Raw genomic sequence first — 21,486 nt, 5'->3', positions numbered from 1 at the left:
AATAATGATACTTTCTCATATCTCTTTCCATAATTTCCAACCGATGTGTCAGAAGTGTATAATTTTGTAATGCTCCTAAAAACAATTCACTTCTTGGAGCAACGTCTGTTTTGGATTCCTACTTTTTTGATCACATCTGTGAATAGTGAATTGACTGTATTATTTACACACCAGAGAGGTCTCTTATTCTTCATTTGAGGGGTTACTAGAAATGTTATTTTGACTCAAATATTTGGTGTTGAACAACTTACCAATTTTTTTTTTTTTTTTTTTCCCCATCAATCTCTCTGTGATGCCATCATTCTTCTCCTGGGACATAATTGATATATAACTGTTTCTTGTCTTCAGAGCTTGGTAGAGTTATTTTTTAAAAATTTAATATTAATTTAATATTTTAATATTAAATTAATATTTACTTTACTTTTTTTCCCTGTTATAATGTTTGCTGTACCAACCCAACTTTTTAAAATTTGTTCCATGTTTCTAATTAATAGTACTTCTACCCTTATGCAACACATTACTAGGTTTTTCCTGATACTTAAATCTACTTTTCTTCCGGTTTTTCCAACTGCTGATATTCCTGTTTTTCTAAAATTAAAAATAAACTGGACAGAAGTTTTTGTATGGAATTATTAGCTGATGGACCGACTTTAGTGTCCGTATAACCATGTAAACTTCACTTAATTTGAAAGCTCATTATACTCTTTCTTATAAATGTTTTGGTTGAATAAGAAAGGAAAGTCTAAAGATCCTCCTGGGTAAACGGAGTTCTCCTTTACTGCCTCAGCTAAACAACTCCTTTCCCTTGTTAATATTTGTTAAAATTTTGAATGTTTCTTAAATTGAATCAGGGTTTTAGTCTTCTTGTCTTAAAACTGTAATTAGAGTAGTGATAGTTTAAATCTGAAACACCCTGACAAATATACCTCTATTGTTGGTTGGAAAAGACTGATATTCAAAATCTTCACAGGATAGCTGGTTCTTTTTTTGGGATTTTTTCTTTCCATTTCTTTAATGTTTAGCATGTATTTTATTTGAATAGTTGCTGAAACTTTGTTATATTGCTCTCTCCATTTCACTGATTATTATGGATATTTATTTCATTCTAGAACTGGCCAGGTACAGGAAATGTTATCAGTCAAAATGAATTTTGTCTCTTAGGGTAGGCCTGCTGTGTTAAGGTAAGTCTTTCGTCCTTGGTTGAATAGGAAAGGCAAGTTTTTAAGATTTTATTGAGGAAAGAGGAAGGGCATTTTATGGAGAGAGAGAGATGCGATAATAGAATAATGTAACCACTGGCTTCTTGCTAAGGCTGCTGCGGTTCAGATTCTGGACAATGCTCATAGGATTTTTAAAAAAATGAAACTTTCAGATTCTGAATAAAACTGAAGGTCCAATAGCTATGTTCATAATATCAACAGTTGCATAAAACTACTTTGTTTACATTTTGAGGAAATTTTTGTAACTTATATATGTAATTTTAAATTTACAGAAACCCTTGGATGAGAAGTATCCTGTTGGCCCCGGACTCTTAGCTCTGTTCATCTTTGTGGTGTGTGGCTCAGGTGAATATTTCTACATTGCTTTTTCATGTCCTGCAGTATATTGTCTATTAAACTTGGTTTTTTATCGTCTTATCTCCAATCACGTTTTAGTTTGATGTCAAGGACAAAAGTGTAATCTTTTTGCTTTATTTCAGCGATAAGAATGAAGTAATGATTTGCTGGCAGCTCGTAAACTTTTATGAACTTTTTTAGTTATGTTCAGAGGTTGTTAGAGGTGACTTTGTTACTATGTTGTGTATAGCTGCCCAGTATTCCTTTATTAAATACTACATATTATATGCAAATATGATCTCATTTTAAGATATAATTTTAAAATGTGTTGGGAGGATGTTTGTGTATTAACAAAATTTGAGGAAAGTGGGAACAGGATGGGTAATTCCATAATATATTTTGCTATATTACTGGTACATTTATTATTAATGCCAATATTATTTATTTATTTGATTCTTTTGTTTACTCCTTGAACTTGAGTAGTGGACAAGTTTTAATCAACTTTGTATCCTTCCAGCGAGCTGGGTTGTATGTTTATGAATGATTTGCCTCCTCCTTCTCTCTTGTCTTGAGAGAGTGAAACATATTATTTCTGCTTCCCTCATTTGGAGGCTGCCAAAAAGACAGAGCTTACATAAAAAGTGGATTGACAACTACAAAGGTTGTGTAATATATGACTATAAATGATTGGCATGCCATATTATACCTATTACTCAGTAAAAATCTCATCAATACTGTAATTAACTTTGCGATCCATGAGGAACTCCTTATAAGACAAAGATATAACTAAGAGTATAAAATAATGATTTCTCACTATTGTTAAAGAGTCTTTCAGGGCTGCAAACTCAATGTCCTTAGTAAATTGGTTATCCAAATTAAATTTCTTACAAAAGTTGTGAAATATGTGAGTAATGTTGCCTCTTGCTCCTATCATCAATCCTAATACATCTATGGAGTCAAGATTGTATTTCTCAGGAAATATAGGATTGTAGGTTCATATATATCACATTTCTCCTTGTGTACATCATGTGGTTGTGTAGATGAGGCCTCAGTTCTAATTGTGGGGATTATTATTATTATTATTATTATTATTATTTATTTATTTATTTATTTATTTATTTATTTATTTATTTATTTATTTATTTATTTATTTATTTTTACCACAAATCATACATTTTATGAATGGTCTAGCGAAAAAGGGCAAGCCCTACGTACATTAGTTGCTTCACATACCTACTAAGTTAATATATTATTATTCACTTATTTACACTTATACAGTAGTTCATTCACTCGACATTTTCTCTCCCTTTCAACATTCTGAATGTATTCATTTATCACAGTACAACAGACCTACAAGGAAGAGGAATTTCAATGTTAATTGAAGTACAACATGCCAATTGTTTGAATGGTGTCCTTCATTCGAGACCGCCTATCAGTCATATTATACTTGCTATAGAAACCTCTCTACATCGACGCTGTTCATAGGGGCCCAAATGCACTGCAGTGCTGCCAAGACCAAATTTGACCTAAGTGCCATCAACATTTGAACAGCGTCAGTGTTTCTTTCCGTTTTAATGTTCTGCAACATCTGTTGGTGATATGCCTCGCAGCCCTCGACAAACTGATCAACAGTGACGCGTCTTAAAAATTGCAGCTTATGCTTCAAAGAAACAAGTGATTTGGGTTCCAAAGCACTGTTTTGCCCTGCAACTGCAGGATTAAATAAATTGCACACGTCGTTGAAAAATACGTTAGTATCACTCGCTCATGTGCTTTGAGAGCTCAGTCATGCATTTAAGCATACACTGCTTAACTTGCACCTTAATTTCCTCTTTCTTCGTATTGTTTCTGCAACTCTCCAGCAGGTCACTTGTTTCCAATGGAAACCATCCATCAGCACACCTCTTCAATTCTCCACAAATAGTGGAAGTATCATCCCACAACTTGTGAGCATACGGGTAGGCCGATCCCTCCAGTACTGTGAGTGCTGCATAAATTTTCACAGATATCCGTGAAACATTATCTGAACCTGATCTCTAAACATATCCAACATTGAATGGCCACTGCTATTTAGGGAATTCCCATCAAGAGAGCTAAAGAATTCTACCAGAGTTGTAAAGTACTTGTCAAGATACTGGACTGAGGGAAACCAAGAGTTCTGTTGGGTGATGACAGGAGCTGGGAACAACAGTGCATTCAAATCAGAGAAATTATCTTGCAAAAAATTCAGATAGGAGTTCTTCAACTTCCTGCAGTGGAGAAAAGCCATCTTAAATTTTGAAACTAAATTGTATAGCTGTGACTGTTTCTTGAGAATAACATCCCCCACAAGATGCAACTTATCTGCAAAGCACTGGAAGTGAAGATGGTCTCCAATTATCGTCTGTACCAGGAAACGTGTACCCGTGTATCTGGCAGAGTCTGACACTAAACCCAGCACATTTTCATAATCAATATTATAGTCTTTGAGAGCATCAGTGATGCCTCGGCTGCATGTTGTCCCGTTGGCAGCATCCAAAACTGGACAGCTTGCCAAGTAAACTTGTTTTGCAGTTGGCGTGATCGTCCTGAATAGAACAGCAAAGATATATCTGCCTCGGTTGTCCGACACCTCGCCTGCGATTACTGAAATGGGCTTCCCGTCCAATGCAGCATTCACCTCTGCCTTTGCCGAAACTCCGCAATGTGGAACGTAATATCTGCTAAGGGTTCTACCTTGAGGTAGATCTCCTGATCCTGGGACAAATAAAATTTTGTTAAACATGCTAATAATTATAAATATGTATAGAGGTAATGACAAATACTTAAAACATTTGTAGTGCTGGCCTAGCAAATCACTAAACGAGTTTTGAAGCTTTTCCCTATAAACTTCCATTTATGAACATGAAAAGCAAGAAAGATTGTCTATTAAATTGTAACGTTTTAAAATAATGTCCATCCATGTTTATTTGCTTTTTTTGGTCAAAAATTTGAATAACCTAACCTAAAATTCCACGAAGTCATGTTAGGAAATGTGCATCCATGTGGTTTATGGTTGAAAGTTTAAGATACCTAACCTAAAATTCAATAAGGCCGTATAGCAATTGTAATAATTCAGAACAACCATCCACGTGGTTCTTTTGCAGTAAGGTAGGCTATACCTCTCAAGATGGCGTAAATTCATTTTAAACACAAATATAAATGACGCTCAAAAATATATCTGAATTCAGCACTTACTTGTCAAGGTAGTCTCGGAAAACAGGATGGTTCAACTTGTGGATGGGGATATTAGTCTGCAGGCACATCTTCATAGTATTCTCAATGAACGCTTGTTTCTCACTTTTTGCTCTTTTTGCCTTTCTATCCATCTCTGCTATTGTGGTTTGCCGCTTGACGCGATGCTGTTCACATGCTGGTTGGGAAGTAATCGCTCCTTTAGTAGCACATGGTTTCTGCTCTTGCAGTGTTTATCCAAAACATCTTTCTTCTTCCATTCTAGTCTTTGATTGCAAAGTCGGCACATCAGTAAATCTGTATTGCTTACACAAAAAATGATCCGATTTGTAACTCCCAACACACTGTTTGTCACTTTGCTTCTACCCATAGCTACCAGACAATAAATCGCTACTGTACTTTGTGCCCGTTCGCACGTCCACGACAGATTACAAAATGGCACCGACCGAAGGTATGGGCCTTGTAATCTAAAATAAGCAAGGAATAGTCACCTGCTATGATGTCTCAGAGGGCCATATACTTCATGGTATGGTCATGTATTCGAATAAAACGGACAGTGGACGGTCTACAGTATTGTTCTCAAAAAAAAAAAAAAAAAAAATAGAAAAAACATTATTATTAAATAATCTTCATCTTGAATTTTCATGTCATCGAGAGCGGACGCAATTACCGTCATCGGAATATTTCTTTTGAAGACGCAAAGGATTGCGTATGAGAAAAGAAAGAATACAACGATTGAATTAGAATAAAATATAAGTCTTCGCCAGAATTCAAAATCAGTTGAGACGAAAATAAACGTACTGAAGTCCTTACGTAAAAAATTGCGGATACGACGAAGAGCTACGAAGAAAAATAAAAATAAATTAAATTAAGGATAAACGACGTCAGAGAAGAATATTAAAATGGCAGTATATTGCAACATTATCTTCAACAATGAGATTGTCAAGAAGATGATCAAGATGATGTGCTAAATTCATATGATGGACCGACCTGGGAACAATTCATCTTACCATACGACCAGGAGATGACGAGGAAGGCGACGGGTAACCATCCGACCGAGCCATGACGTAGGAAGGCGACGGGTAACCAGATAGTACTACCAGAACGAAGGAGCGGATGACGTTCCAGATGTCTAACCCGTGACCGAACCGAAGACCCATCTACATCCAATGGGAACGGAACAGCTGGACCAGGGACAACCATGAACGAGCTAAGTCATTCATAACATTTTATTGCATAATTTTTTGTTTGTTTACACATGTACCTTAGGTATGTGCTGATGGCAATTGTAGACCGATAATATAGCAATGCAAGTGATGATTACCAACGAAGTGTGAAATAATTAAGTTCGAAGTTACGATTTTGTAATATGGCAATAGTTTATGCTATATCGACCAGATTACTTCTAGGAAGCGTGAGGTTTGAAGAGAAATATGAAACAGCTGATTGAAATGACATACTGGGAGATTATAGACATTGAAGTAATGCATGAAGTTGACGTCACGTATGGTTGTGCGCGGTGTAGAAAGAAACATGGAATTACGCATTAGTTTGGTTCATAGAAAGGGCATTGAACTTCGTCTGTAGGTTATGAGAATCTGCGACTGGTAATTATTATTAAGAATCAGTGTGGTATTTTATCGTAGTCGTCAAGTTGGGAACCGCGATATATTTTTATGGAGGCTACGGTGTTTATATAAGATTGATGTTGTTATGAGAATATGAATATGGTAATTAGATGAAAGTTTCGAGTTATGTATTGTGATTTGAGAAGGTTTTACGCGATGCAGGACCATCGTGTACCTGCAAGTTAAGTTATGCCACACTACAAGTTAATTTTATGATTTATTTACGTAAGAGTGCCCACACCGCGGGAGCTACATAAGCCAAGGTACGAACTGGATTTATTAGTATAGATGTATGCTCGTGACGTAATTGTATTTCTGTGTAGATGACTTATTATGAACATTAGAATACTACGACTTTGTATAGCTGTAGTTAACCAGAAGCATTACTACACCAATATATGTGAGATTGTGTTTTCCAAACCTCGCAGCTTAGCGCTTCCATGTTAATTGCAAGAGAGTAAAGTAGCTTGCATTGTGGTTGAATGTTATTGAAAGATAACTAATAAAAGGGACATTGAACCTATTAAGGCATGTGTGAGACAACCAAAGATTACGCTGAAGTTAGATAGATAGATAGCTAGATTGGTTAATTTTCTCCGTTTGAACGAACATTTCTTTAACGAACTTCAGCTAGGGAAAGGGTAGGGTAGGAGCCGTATTTATCTGGCATTAGGAAAGAACGCCTTAGTTCGTAAGGAGTTTCAATGCACAACGAGATCGTTGCAACAAAATCATGTCTTCGGATTTCATTAAAACCTAACTTAATATATTCAGTTCTATTTTAGGTTTCCTATAATTCACTCAGATCTAATTAAACGTAATTCCAATTAATTCACACTTAATTTATTAATCTGTTTGTGATGCATTGCGGCTGGATATTGTATCCAAGTGAGATTGTTTAAATACAACTAAAGAAAGTGAACTTTCGGAATGAGTTAATTGTGTCGATGTTATACTTATAATTCAAATGCGAGGTGGACCTCAGATGTGTCCAGTGATCTGTTGTAAATGAGCAAATATTGAACTTCAACTTCGCAAAGGAACTGATCATTTTAAATAATTTAAATACTGAATATTATTTCATTTTATTATACGAGCCAGCGCTGACTCATTTTCATTACGTATTTTCAGTTATTTTGAATAATGCGTTGCATAATATGAAGTTAGTTATTTAATATTTTATTAATAAATATTTTGTTATTTTTCTAATTGCTGGTGTCATGAGTTCTTTAATTACTGTCTAGATTGTAAGTTAACTACTAGCTAAGTAAGGTACCGTATAATTAAGTGTTCATTTAACCAAGGTAAGTTCTCTCGAGATCAATATTCTAATTAGGTTGTCGGAGATGATTATCATTATGTCATGAGTAACGATAGGTATCACCCGTGAGTTGGAATTCTCTTGGATTCACGTAAAGCGAATTCTACAGTAGGATTACATGTCCTACTTGCCATAAGTAAACCCTGAGGTATCCGCTGAGCGACTCCATTTCGTCAAACTAGGCTGCCCAACGACGAGTTAGAAAATGGAGGTATCGGGCAAAGAATGTTTAACCCGGAGCGGTTGCAACTTTAAAACAGAATTACTACTCAACACATATGTCAAGAATAACAGACTATGATCAAAGGTCAACACAAAGCAAATGAACGCGTGTGCTTGAAAGTATAGTAAGCTGTTTGATTGGTTGTTCTTTGCACTGCTCTTTGGCCGTTGAAAGATATTCCACACATTGAAAGATTTAAGGTGCCATAATAATTCTTTCCCCTGAAATAAATTAGATATATATCTTATTTTTACGAAAAATGCGTCGTTTTTAAATATATTTATTTTGCATAAAACCAAGAATTTCAAATCAGTTGTATAATTTTGCATTTTGAACCAATTTACCATTTTATCACTAATTCGAAATTGCTAAAAACCACTCATAGGGGTCATTTAAGATGAAGGCACATAAACTGACAAAGTTTCAACATATTTATCTCAAATGCTAAAAACCTCAAACTCTAGTCATGCAGACTTGAGCTTGCATGCGATTCCCTGGTACCGTAATCCAGACACCCTCACGCATGACACTCTGCGATAGTCAAGCTAAACATATAATCTCTGATATAATCAAGGCAGTTATACTGACAATAATGAATATTTATCATATACTGTAAATAAGCAGTTTTACAGTATTAACATTTTAATTGGGAAATCTGATGACTCATATGTATTAATATTATGTAACTAGCACTAGGTTATGTTAGATGGGTGGTCTGTAGAAATGGAATCGCGGTGCGCCCATTAAAAAGGTCCTGTGGAGAACACTGTTTTTATGATCACTAATTACAAACTGGGCAATTTGCACATATCACCGTAGAATACGATTAAGTTTATCTGTAGACACATGAAACCTAACAAACATAACCCAGTATTAAAGCATTGACCACATGATTGGTATTATGGACATGGGACCTCACTGGACTTGGTTAAGGGAGATGGACTTGAGCAGTCAGTGTTTTCACTCATCGTTATATCTTTGATCTGATCCAGCCACCTCCGCGTGGGTCATCGTATTGGTCTTTTCCTCTGTACATTCCTGTCCAAGTATTGTCTTGGTGTTTGTCTCTCTCTTATTTTCTTCACATGTCCAAACCACTTGAGTCATACATCACTATCATTCTGCCACTGACAGACCTACCTGCATCTTTTCTCTAACTTTCTCATTCCGAAATTCCTCTCTGGTATTCTGCATGGCTGACTGCAGAAACTTCAATTCACATGTTTTAATTTGGCACTCCAGGCTGTATGTCATGATAGACAGGAGATATGTTTTAAACATGGTCCGTTTGGCTCTTCAGGGGAACTTCATTCTCCTACACTGAAATAATTTTGGTTCCCTTTCTTACTCTACTCTGAGCTTGTAGTTCGGTAATTCCATCAATTGATATTGTACTTCCCAGTTAATTGAAAGCCTGCACATATTCAATTTTTTTCTCCCTGTAGTATAAGGTTGCACTTGGTACGTGTCCTGCTCATACTCTTATTGTCAGTCCGGCTCCATGGCTAAATGGTTAACGTGCTGGCATTTGGTCACAGGGGTCCCGGGTTCAATTCCCGGCAGGGTCAGGAATTTTAACAGTCATTAGCTGGCCATACGCGGACAGGTTTTTTCGCTGGCCTTGCCTTTGGGGCCAGATCCGACAGACCACCTGCCAGGCGTGACCTTCAGAGACCCGGCCTGCTGCTCGCCACCAACTGTGACACCAGGCCTGTCGTGTTGTGCAACATGATCTGTCAACATTTCAGACCCTCCCGTTAATGGAATGGTTTGTGAGCTCTCGGCAGGCCAAGTCTCATCCGCTGGCCTTTCAAACTAGTTTGAAATCCTTGCCGGTCGGATCTGCCGTACTTAGAGCTGTGCGATGGACATCGAAGCAGACAGTGTCCAGAGAAAAAGAAAATTTGCTGTTGCGGCTGCTGCAATGTGCATTTTGTTATATGTTAAATCTTGCAAAAAGAAAAATCGATCGAAATGGATGAAATCATGGATAAGACAGCAAGACAGCTCTAGTCACATGCGTCTCATACAACACTTGAGAGAAAATGAACCGGATGATTACGAAAATTATTTGCGAATGGACCACAGCGATTATGATATGCTGTTAGGTAAGCATGTATGGATTTTTCTTGTTATTACGTTAAGTTTGATTTGTAATACATATGCATAATGACTTACGTTTCGTAGCTATTACTGGTGAACAGTCTAGTTGATAACATATTCACTGTATTTATTGCAGGTATTGTAGCTTCTAAGCTGAAGAAGGAGGACACTGTAATGCGACAAAGCATATCACCTGAAGAACGCTTGATTGCGACACTGAGATTTTTAGCTACCGGGCGGTCTTTCGAAGATTTGAAATTTACCGCAGGTATTGCAGCTCAAACATTGGGGCGTATAATACCGGAAACGTGTGAAGTCACATACGAGCTTCTGAAGGATGAATATATGAAGGTAAGTTTAAATAAATAAATATGAATGACAACACTGAAATTGCAAAATTACTATATTTAAAATATGAAAAAAAATATTACACAATCCACCAGGAAATATTTTACAAAAAATATAATGCCATTGTTGCTACACTTATTTTTCTACATAGTGGGGTGGGATTCTGAAGCTGTAGATGATGTACTGGAGTTTGGCGACGACATAGACTGCTCTGGTATAAAGGTATCTGTAGCCTGTTGTGAATTGTTTGGGGTTGAATGAAAATAAGGTTGCGGTCGTAAATCTACGACGTCTGTATTTTCATTTAGTTTCTCCAGTAGCCCTTTCGTTATTATTTTCTGGATGAGAGCTTCGGCATAAATTTGCTGAGTGCCATTCATTTTCCTCAGTTTCTGGGAAACTTACTTTCCTAGGGCATCACAGACATCACTCTCCTTGGGCTTCTCATTTAGCACGGCACTGCAAGATTGAATAAAACTTGCCATGTCAACCTCCAGCCTCTTAGATGTTTTCAATTTTTTTTTTTTTTTTTTTTTTTGGTACAGATGGAGGTTCCCTGAAAAACTGAAAAAAATACCACACATGATGCGGACTACTTTAATTGATGTCCATATCTTATACTGTAGTATATTATGGATTAAGAATGAAAATGTCGCATTTAACTAAAACCTGGTTTTACATGAGCCATAAAATATTCTATATCGTTGAAAATTGAAAAAGAATTACAAGCTATGGATTAAATTCGGTAATAAGTGTAAGGCATAAAATAAATAAATAAGTACATTAATAAATACATAAATTTGCAAAAAAAAAAAAAAAAAAAAAAACATTTGGCTATTGTAAGATTTTAATTTTACATTTACGAGTTCTATTCTTAAGTGATGGCCAGGGCTCGGATGTAGGCCTATATGGAAAGTCATATTTTATTCCCAACATTCTTTTGCACTTCTAAAGGATATTTAATGCAAATTCAGTCATTCTCATCACTAATAAGTGGTTTCTATTTATTTTACCATTAGGAATTTTTTTGTTGTTGTTAATATCTTCATATTTTATTCATATTTAATGGTAGCTGTATGTAGAACAAGAGAAGATCCCTGTCACTAGCTCGTTTACTTTAACATAAATAGTACCGAGCTCGATAGCTGCAGTCGCGTAAGTGCGGCCAGTATTCAGTAATCGGGAAATAGTGGGTTCGAGCCCCACTGTCGGCAGCCCTGAAGATGGTTCTCCGTGGTTTCCCATTTTCACACCAGGCAAATGCCGGGGCTTTACCTTAATTCCTAGGCCTTTCCTATTCCATCGTCGCCATAAGACATATCTGTGTCGGTGCGACGTAAAACACTAAAACACCAAAAAACCCACATATATAGTCGCTGTACAACGTTATTTAATTATACGTCCAGGTCCGAAAAAGTAATAGTCTACCTTTCATGACATGATGACCAACACAACATAATTCTAAGAGAGGATTTAAGACCAATAGAAAAGATGGTAAATGTACACAACAGTATTCAAATAAATACATACTAAAATAAATAAATATCGGAAGTCTGATATAATAATACTAATAATGATAATAATAATAATAAACCGGGCGAGTTGGCCGTGCGGTTAGGAGCGCGCAGCTATGAGCTTGCATCCGTGAGTTAGTAGGTACATATCCCACTGTCGGCAGCCCTAAAGATGGTTTTCCGTGGTTTCTCATTTTCACACCAGGCAAATGCTGGGGCTGTACTTTAATTAAGGCCATGGCCGCTTCCTTCCAACTCCTAGCCCTTTCCTATCCCATCGTTGTCAGTGCGACGTAAAGCCATTAGCAAAATAATAATAATAATAATAATAATAATAATAATAATGCAAGAATTTAGCACAAATTCTGCAGTTGTAATTTTTATTTTAAATGGACCAGGCCATATTTTGTTATTCTTGAGTGACATTTTGTTAATTCCAAGATCATATTTGCATGCATATTTGGATGATTTTTAGGTCCTAAACATCCGAGCCCTTGTAGTATGACGTATCATTCAACACAACTACAACCGTGCACTTTTTCTTGTTGTAGATGCCAAATACTGAAGAAGAGTGGAAAGAAGTGGCAATAGGATTCAAGAACCATTGGCAAATTATTAACTGTGGTGGAAGCATCGACGGCAAGCACATTAGAATCACTAAACCACCAGGATCTGGAGCCCTCTAACTACAAGAAATTCTACAGTGTCGTTTTGCTAGCTATTGTAAATTCTGGACATGAATTTCTATATGTTGACATTGGGAAACAAGGTAGAATGTCCGATGGGGGCGTTATTGAGAGTTCAACGTTTCACACATGCTTGCAGAATGGAGAATTGTGTTTACCAGGTAACAAAGAAACGGACGAAGGACTGAACTTCATATTCGTTGCAGATGAGGCGTTTGCATTACACAAACGCATTTTAAAGCCACAACAGAAATTAACATATGAAAAACGAGTCTTTAACTATAGACTATCACGAGCGCGAAATGTAGTTGAAAATACATTCGGCTTAATGTGTTCAAGATTCAGGGTTTTACACACAACTATTAATATGCAGCCACAAAAGATTAATAAGGTTATATTGGCGGTGTGTGTACTTCATAATTTCTTAATGCGCAGAAGTTCCAACTACTTCACTCCTTCCAACATTGATAGAGAAAATCTGGTAACACATGAAACAGAATTAGGATTATGGAGAAATGAGAGCTTGAATGTTAATATGGTTCCTTTACAGCACACCTCCACCCGGAACACACCTTTAGAGGCAAAACAAAATAGGGAAGAGTACCTTCACCTTTTTAACAATAGAGGGAGAGTTTCGTGGCAGGATGAAGTGATAACTGGGAAGGCCTAATGTAAGCACACTGCTGTAGGACAGAGGCACAAGATTTAGGACAATCTTAAGGTCTTAACACACGTCTGTTGGCAAAAACAAGAACCTAAAAGAGTGATTTCACAAACATCTAGCGGATATATTAAGAAACAACAAGAAACGGGCTTTTAAAATATGTACCGATCAGAAAGCGACATTCCTGAGTATACTCGAAATTTTATGTTAATAGGTTAAACAATTTAATATATTTTATTTAACCTAGAAGGCTGTAAGAATTTTAAATAGGATTGTTTCAAAATTATTCCCCTCTCAACTTGATCTTGAGGCAAGCTTTCTTTTAAATCATTTTTAACTTTAATCTTTAATTATCCATAAAGCTTGTCCTGCTGTAGTTCTGTGTTAAAAAGAATGTTTCATGAATTGTTTTTCAACCAGGAAGGAATTTCCCTTTTTATCTTGCTACTTTGTTTATTTTTAGGTTATTTCAATACGTAAACTTCATTCAATTCTTTGTAAATGGAATGTAGATATAAATGTAAGCTAATGTTAACTTAAATTCCTTGTTTTGTAACATTCATGTTTTAAGGTGAGGTCCTTGTCACTCACATGTGGTGTAAAGTGAGTTAAGTTTATGTTTATTTCTATTTTGTCTTTAGTTATATTTTAATTTTCATGAATCTATCTTAAATTTTGAATATGTATATGATAATAAAAAATATGTAAGCGATATATAATATGTTAACGTCATGGTTACAATGTTCATGGTGGTGTTTTATTTATACACGACACGAAAACGAATAAATAACACATTTTAACCCTTACCACTCATCTGTCGGGTGAGGCCCGACATTACGATATTCCCGTTCCGGTCGCATGTCGGGCGAGACCCGGCATGACATTGTATCGCCCATCGCTCATCTGCCGTTTCTTAGCTGACGAAATAAACGATGCTATACTGTACTGCCATCTTTTGGTTCAGCGTGAAACTTTGTAGAATCCAGATATTATTAGACAGTCAATAATCTATTATTTAGTGGGCAGTGTGCCGTCAGCTGTCCACTCACGCACGTGAAAGGTCAAGTGGTAGTAAACAAACATGCTCGCCATGTGCTCTTCTAGTCGTATATAGTTTACTGTTCAATGTTGTATATGTCGGGTAACACACAAAACCACAGTATTTTCGCACCTCTTCATCTTCCTTATACCCTAAAATTGAACTGGCGATGTTCGGCTTATGCACCGTATCCCAACATGTGCCTGATACTGACGGCTGGCACAATTATAAATCAACTGATCCCGGTATCAATAAATCACCGTTTAGCCTAAAAACTACCGTGAGGTATGAAACCAGAGACTCAATAGAGTTTTTCAATTGCTTTTTACCAATAATTTGTTCAGTGAAACTATTAACGAAACCAATCGGTATGCGATAACGATAGTAATAATAATAAAAATGAAAAATAATTTGTCTTAAGTTGCACATATTGCTTTTATTTGCTATAGTATAGCTTGCTTAAAACGTGTATAGCCTAAATACATCATTTAAAAGCAAATGCTATCTCCAAAATCGTGAAAGATGAATACAGGTCATATGAGATAAAAATTCACATTTAAATACGAGTACTAGAGACAACACAGAGAACTTTAATTCGAGGGTTAAGGGTTAACTCACCAGGTCGTTTTCTTGTTCTCGTTCCCTCTCATCTTCCTGCTCCTCTACGTCTTGTGTTCGATCCCCGAGCGTTGCATCCTGACTTTCGTTGACAGCAGATAAGTTGCTTAGGCTACTCGGAGGACGATCTTGATCTTTGAAAAGTAGAAGACCATAATACCTACGTGGTGCAATGATTATTAATTATTAACCGATAAATCATAGCCTCTTATTTTCTATAGAACTATATACTTAGTTTCATGTGTACTTGACAGTAGCAGTCAGTAATTTTTACTCACCATAATGTTGGTTCATAGACGTCATCTGCTCCACTTCTCTCAGAGGATTCGATTTTCTTAGTTTCTTTTCGGAAGCTTCTTCTTAAATTCTGAATTTTCTTCTTCACAAAACTATGATCTGCGTCAGGAAAGGTTTCCCGCACGCATTCAACTAGATCATTATATGCCCTACTTCTTAAATTTTTATTCATGTACGCCTCATGTTTTAATTGCCAGAGACACGGCCGCTCTCTGTACATTTCGATAAATTTTTCTAGCAGTGCCTTTGTCCACTCCATGCTTTCCTTAAAAAAGGCTTGATCTGTGAAGCGAGGTCTTTCCGTTGAGGTGCTGACAACAGATCTGGTCTGTAGCGGATAACGCCTCAAACTGACCTTGCTCACTAACGAGCAGCCCTAGCCTGTCGGTATGCGTTACAAAAGACCTCACCTGTCAGAATACCTTTCCGTGTATGGCTGGCTATTGGTTAATTCCGCTGGCATGGGGGCTGTGTTTGTGTTGTCTTCATCATCATTTCATCCTCATCCTGACGCGCAGGTCGCCTATGGGCATAAAATCAGAAAAGACCTGTTCCTGGTGAGCCAAACATATCCTCAGACACTTCGCTTTTCTTACTGTCAGCTGGTACTCTTTAAACTTGGAGTTCCATTCACCTAATCTTCTCTGTAATTCTATCTCTGTGTCTCACCATATAGCTACATTGTCGGCAAATACCACAGCATTGAGATCCCCATTTCCTACTCTTGTGTTCACAGCCATAAGTGTGATAAAAAGTAATGGGAAAGTGAAATACCCTGTTGTACTTTTCTGTCCTGAACCAATCAGATCTTTTAGTACTCACTTGCACCCAGCTTTTGCATCCTTCATATAGCATTTGTATCTTATGAAGGAATTTGGACCAACAGTTTTCTATAAGCAATCTTGGCATGTGGTTCATTTAGTAGTTCATGTGTTATACTTAAAATACAATAATTTTCAAACACTTTTTGATAGTAAAAGTTATTGTGTACTTTTGTACTAGTTTAAGTTTTGATGTATCGGTATGTGTTATGCTGTTCACATGAACGTGTTTATGTGGTTGTTAAGGCTTTGTTTTATTTTTTTAATATTACCCAAAACATTGTCGGATTTGGACACATTTCTACTGCACTCCTAGCAAGCTCCTTCATGGATCAATATACAATCTCTTACAAATTAAATTACAGAGCATTTGTGAATTTTGAGGAAATTAACATAATCTTTCTCCTTATTCAGCTGTTGCCAGATTAGGGCATTTATAGCACTCCTCCACCTTTCTCTCTCCTTCCACCATTCTTTTTCATTCATTTTGTTACTGTCCAGGATTCATCTTCCTGCACTCCTCTTTATTCAATTGATCCACCTTGTTCTTGGTCTCGACCTTTCCCTGGAACTTCGTCTCCATCTGTTTTGGTATTCTGTCCTCCTCCATCCTCTTTATATGTCCCTATCATCTTAGTTTACTCTCGTAGATTCTCTCATTTAGGTTTTCCATTCCTACCTCCTTTCTCAGATTGTTTCTCAATCTGTCTTTTCTTGTCTTTCCTATCGTACTTTTTATTGCATTTCTCTGGCTTGAATTCTACTCTCCTCCCTACTTATCCTTGTCCTGGTCTCTGTTGCATAAGTCAATATGGGTGCATAATACTCTTTGTACATTATCTCTCTACACTTCTTGTTACTTCCTTATTGCAGACAAGGTTTCATACAATGTGGTAGAATGCATTGCCCTGTTGCATCTTTTTGCTAATCTTCATGTCCAGCCTTGTATTCTGCATTAATTCACTCCCTAGGTATTTGAAACTATCCATAGTTTCAAGGTTCTGACCAATTTTGACAATGCCTTTTCCTTATTTTCTCCTTTTGATATCACCATGGTCTTGCTTCTCTCTGCACTGATTTTCAAACCATACTTTTCAATTTTCTCATTCAGTGCATCAAGTTGTTCTTGCACATCTTTGCTGTTCGTTCTACAGGCCACAATATCGTTTGCAAATAGTAATAACTTCATCTTCCTATTTCCATATTTCATCCCTATTTCATCTATAACCATTATAAACAAAAGAGATGACAACACACTCCCTTGTCTTAGTCCAGTTTCATTTCTAAACCATTCCGTCTTTCCAACTGGAGTCTGTACATTCCTGACACAGTTGTTGTACATTGCTTGCACCATTTGTACAGATTGTGTACCCAGTCTCTTTTTAACCATGGTTTCCCACACTTCCCTGGGAATACGATCATGAATTCCCTCATGCAGTACTTTGGATCCACTGTAGATCTTCCACTTCTTACAAATCTCCTTACCCTTCATCTCAGTCTCCGCTCTAATATTCTTTCCAGTATTTTTGCTACTTGTGATAAGAGTTTGATTCCTCTATAGTTATCACACACTTTTTTGCCCCCTCCGTAAAGAATGCTATTATTATTATTCCCTTTTCCCAGTCTTCTGGCACTCGTTTCTGTCTCCATATGCACTTTTTTAAAAACAATTTGAACATCCATTGTTGTCCAATAGGTCCAGCAGCCTTTAACATTTCCACACTAATTACATCCATTCCTGGTAACTTCTCCACTTTTTATTTTATGGACTACCAATTCCACATCTGATATGGTTATATCATCATCTACTATTGAGTCATCACACTGTATTACTGCCATGTCCTCTGCACAATTTCTCACATTCACCAGTTTGTCAAAATACTCCTTCCATCTTCTCTTTATTTCTTCTGGATGTGTTGTCAACTCTCGGCCTTCCTCTTTCATCAGGCGTATATAAACTCATTCTTTCCTATTACTTTGTAATTCCATACAGCATTCTTTTACTGTCAGCTCTATCTGTTTCCATCTTTTGTGTAAATTCTTTTAAACTTTTTCTCTCTTACCTATTTATCATATCTCTTTATTATTAAGATGCTGTCTTTTACTTTCTTTTTTTAAATCTCTATTCCATTTTTGCCATGGTTTCTTCTTTTCTTTCACTGCTTCTCCCACTTTCTCATTCCACCACGGTGTCTCCTTTTATTTCATTCTCGTTGATATTCTGCCACCAAGCTGGACAAGTCTAAGGCGATGGGTCAGATGGTCCTTCAGGTTGGGGGTTGGGCATGGGGTCAACAACCCTACCCTGGAAAAAAGACTCGTTACGGAACCAAAGGACAAAGGAAACCTGACGGATGTAATGGATATAATAAACCAGATATAGTAGCAGAAATAAATAGTAGTAGACTGTGATGGTTGGGACATATAGAGAATGACAGAGAATAGGACAGTAAAGAAAGTCTTTGATGGGACACCAGAAGGACGTCGTATGAGGGGAAGACCGAGGATCAGATGGTTGGACAGCGTGGAGGAGGATTTGAGACTGATGGGAGTTAGAAGATGGAGAACCAGAACAGTCAACGGAGAAGAGTGGATGGAGATTGTCCAGGAGGCCAAGGCCCTACAGGGGCTGTAGCGTCTACCACAGGCACATTCTGCCCCACTTATTTTGAAGTTTGACCATTCATCTTTTACATTTCCTACTTCAGTAACTGGAATTAGTTGATTCAATCTCTCCAGAAATTCTTTCTGTATGTTCTTTTTTTTTTAAATTTCCACAAATTTATTTTACTATCCCCTTCAATTTTTCCATTTTCTCCCTCATTTTGCTATCACAACTCTATGATCTCCATGGAATGCATCTTCTGATAAAGCTTTTACATCCATCAACTGTCTGGGATCTATCCTTCTCACCAGAAAGTAATCAATTACTTATTTGTCCTCCTTTGTAGCGTAATGGTTAATGGTATTAGCTGCTGTCCTCAAGGGCCTGGGTTCGATTCCTGGTACTTCCATAAATGGCACATGCAGTTCACCTCCATTGAGGGTTTTGCCTGAAAAGAGCTGCACCACCTCAAGAAGAGGACACTAATTGCTGATTTTATTCTTTTGTCACCCCTGCCATATCTTGTAATTATCCCGCTGATTTTATTCCAAAACCATGTGTTGCCTACAATCGTTCCATTCCTCTCACAAAATTCAACTAGTTTCTCTTTTTCATCCCTTTTTCCCATATCCATATGGTCCGATTACTTCTTCCTTTCCTTGTCCTTCGTTTCCCACTTGTGCATTTAAGTCTCCCATGATAATCACTTCCAAATCAGTTATCTCCTTTTCTAGTTTCTCTAGGAATTCTTCAATAACGTCTTTGCTCCCTCTCTGTGGTGCATACACTTGTATGGAGTCCTTCACTTTGTTCCTCTTCTCAGGATAATTTTCATAATAGTGTTGCTGATGTACCCTACCATTCCACGTACTCTTCCAGTTGTTTTGGTATTATCAGGCCCACTCCATTTTTCGTCGCTCTGCCACCACTCCAGTGTAATGTACAGAGTGACCCAAAAGTCTGTTAACATTTCACGAGGCAATACTTCACAGAATATTGGAGGTTGAGAGGCAATTTATTTTGGTGTCAAGAAAAACCTGTGTCTTGCCAGTCATGTGTCAATTATTACCTCGGACGTTTCGGGCACCCTATATGTCCTTTCCTCTCTTCTTTTCTTTCCTTTCTCATTTAACTTCACTCAACCCCATCATAGAATTAAATTTCCGATCATTTGTCTATTGCATTTTTACTGTACCGGCTGTGATACGAGGTATTAATAAATTTCGAGTTTTGTTGCTAAGTCCATATCAGCACTGAACCACGACAAAACAGGTAAACAGGATTTAATGAAAATTGGTATATAAATTTAGGGAATAAGACACTGCAGTCTAGGCTATAAATCATTTTGTTCACGGTGGATGAAATTGTAGTTTGGGGGAAGGCACCAAAAATGTAAATACCTAAATATGTTATTGGTCCTATCGAAAACTACATAACAAAAGTTATAGAGAATACGTCTTACAGTTTTAACACACTAACTATGGTAATAGAATTCATGAATTTAGATTGTCCCTTAATCCATATCAAAGCAGAGCATTGCTAACATTGAAATATTGTTCAATTGCATTATCTGGCAATGGTTTTAGTCATGATTCTTTAAGGTGTAAAACCGCATGGTCATAAGTCCATATCAACAAGGAAAATTGTGAAGATGGTTATGAAAGATGCCCTGTCAGTGTTCCTCAAGTATCGTATTTATGCTGCCATTTATCATAATATGGATAATTCACCACATAAATATCGTTGTTCCCTCCGTAACATATTATAGGTCCGTGTCTGCATCAATAAATTCTCCTTTATCACCATTTCCGTCATTTTATGTATATCATCGCAGCATTATCATTATTTATTCAACCTTTCCTTCATATCACCATATAATATCATCGCATATTTCTATTCACTTATTTCACTTCATATATCTGACGAAACACATTTAAATATTCATCTTATTTAACTCTTGTTGTCGGCAGCCCTGAAGATGGTTTTCCGTGGTTTCCCTTTTTTTTTTTTTTTTTTGCTAGGGGCTTTACGTCGCACCGACACAGATAGGTCTTATGGCGACGAGTTTCCCATTTTCACACCAGGCAAATGCTGGGGCTGTACCTTAATTAAGGCCATGGCCGCTTCCTTCCAACTCCTAGGCCTTTCCTATCCCATCGTCGCCATAAGACCTATCTGTGTCGGTGCGACGTAAAGCCCCTAGCAAAAAAAAAAAAAGAAAACTCTTATTGACACATAATTCATCCCATCTTTCAATAAATTCAACCTGCAGATCAATATCTATTCTTTCATGATCAACTCCGTCTTCCGTATATATATTTTTATCCGTATTTTAACCTCATCTGCTTCAATCATTGCAATAAACACCGGATTTCACTCTCTCCGTACCTCATCATCATCGTACAACCAGACGTGCAGTCATCTAAGGGCATCAAATGGAAAGAACTGCACTAGGTGAGCCAAACATGTCCTTAGACTTTCCAGGCACTACAAGTAAAAGCCATACGATATTTACATAAGTACCCTTCTAATAAACCTCATAACTGATAGGTACCACTACAGCTCAAACGAAGGCCACCTGAGAACACGTTACCAGTCAGTGTTTGTGATGAAGGGTAAATATATACAAAACATACTTTAACAGAGACCTAGGAGAGTAGTCTTGTTTTAATGCTCATGACTAACTCTTCCATCCTTTTCACCATACCTTCTTAAATATAAAATCCAAGATGACATTTCAATTGCACTGAGTGAGGTGGCCGTGTTGTTAGGGGCGAGCAGCTGTGAGCTTGAATTTCGGAGATAGTAGGTTCGAACCCCACTGTCAGCAGCCCTGAAGATGTTTTTTAG

General features: G+C 37.1%; 1 protein-coding gene across 1 annotated transcript in view; it reads left to right on the top strand.

Annotated features, from left to right (window-relative positions):
* The window catches only part of LOC136858368 (stress-associated endoplasmic reticulum protein 2), a 40,277-nt gene that overhangs the window by 7,373 nt on the left and 11,418 nt on the right, over positions 1-21,486 (top strand). Inside the window, exon 2 of the mRNA XM_067137855.2 lies at positions 1,493-1,565. Within this exon, the coding sequence (XP_066993956.1) occupies positions 1,493-1,565 (73 nt within the window). The remainder of the gene's footprint in view (positions 1-1,492; positions 1,566-21,486) is intronic.

This window comes from Anabrus simplex, chromosome 1 (genome assembly GCF_040414725.1).
Source record: "Anabrus simplex isolate iqAnaSimp1 chromosome 1, ASM4041472v1, whole genome shotgun sequence".
Classification (NCBI taxonomy): Eukaryota; Metazoa; Arthropoda; class Insecta; order Orthoptera; family Tettigoniidae; genus Anabrus; species Anabrus simplex.
This window is presented reverse-complemented; position numbering and strand designations above follow the sequence as displayed.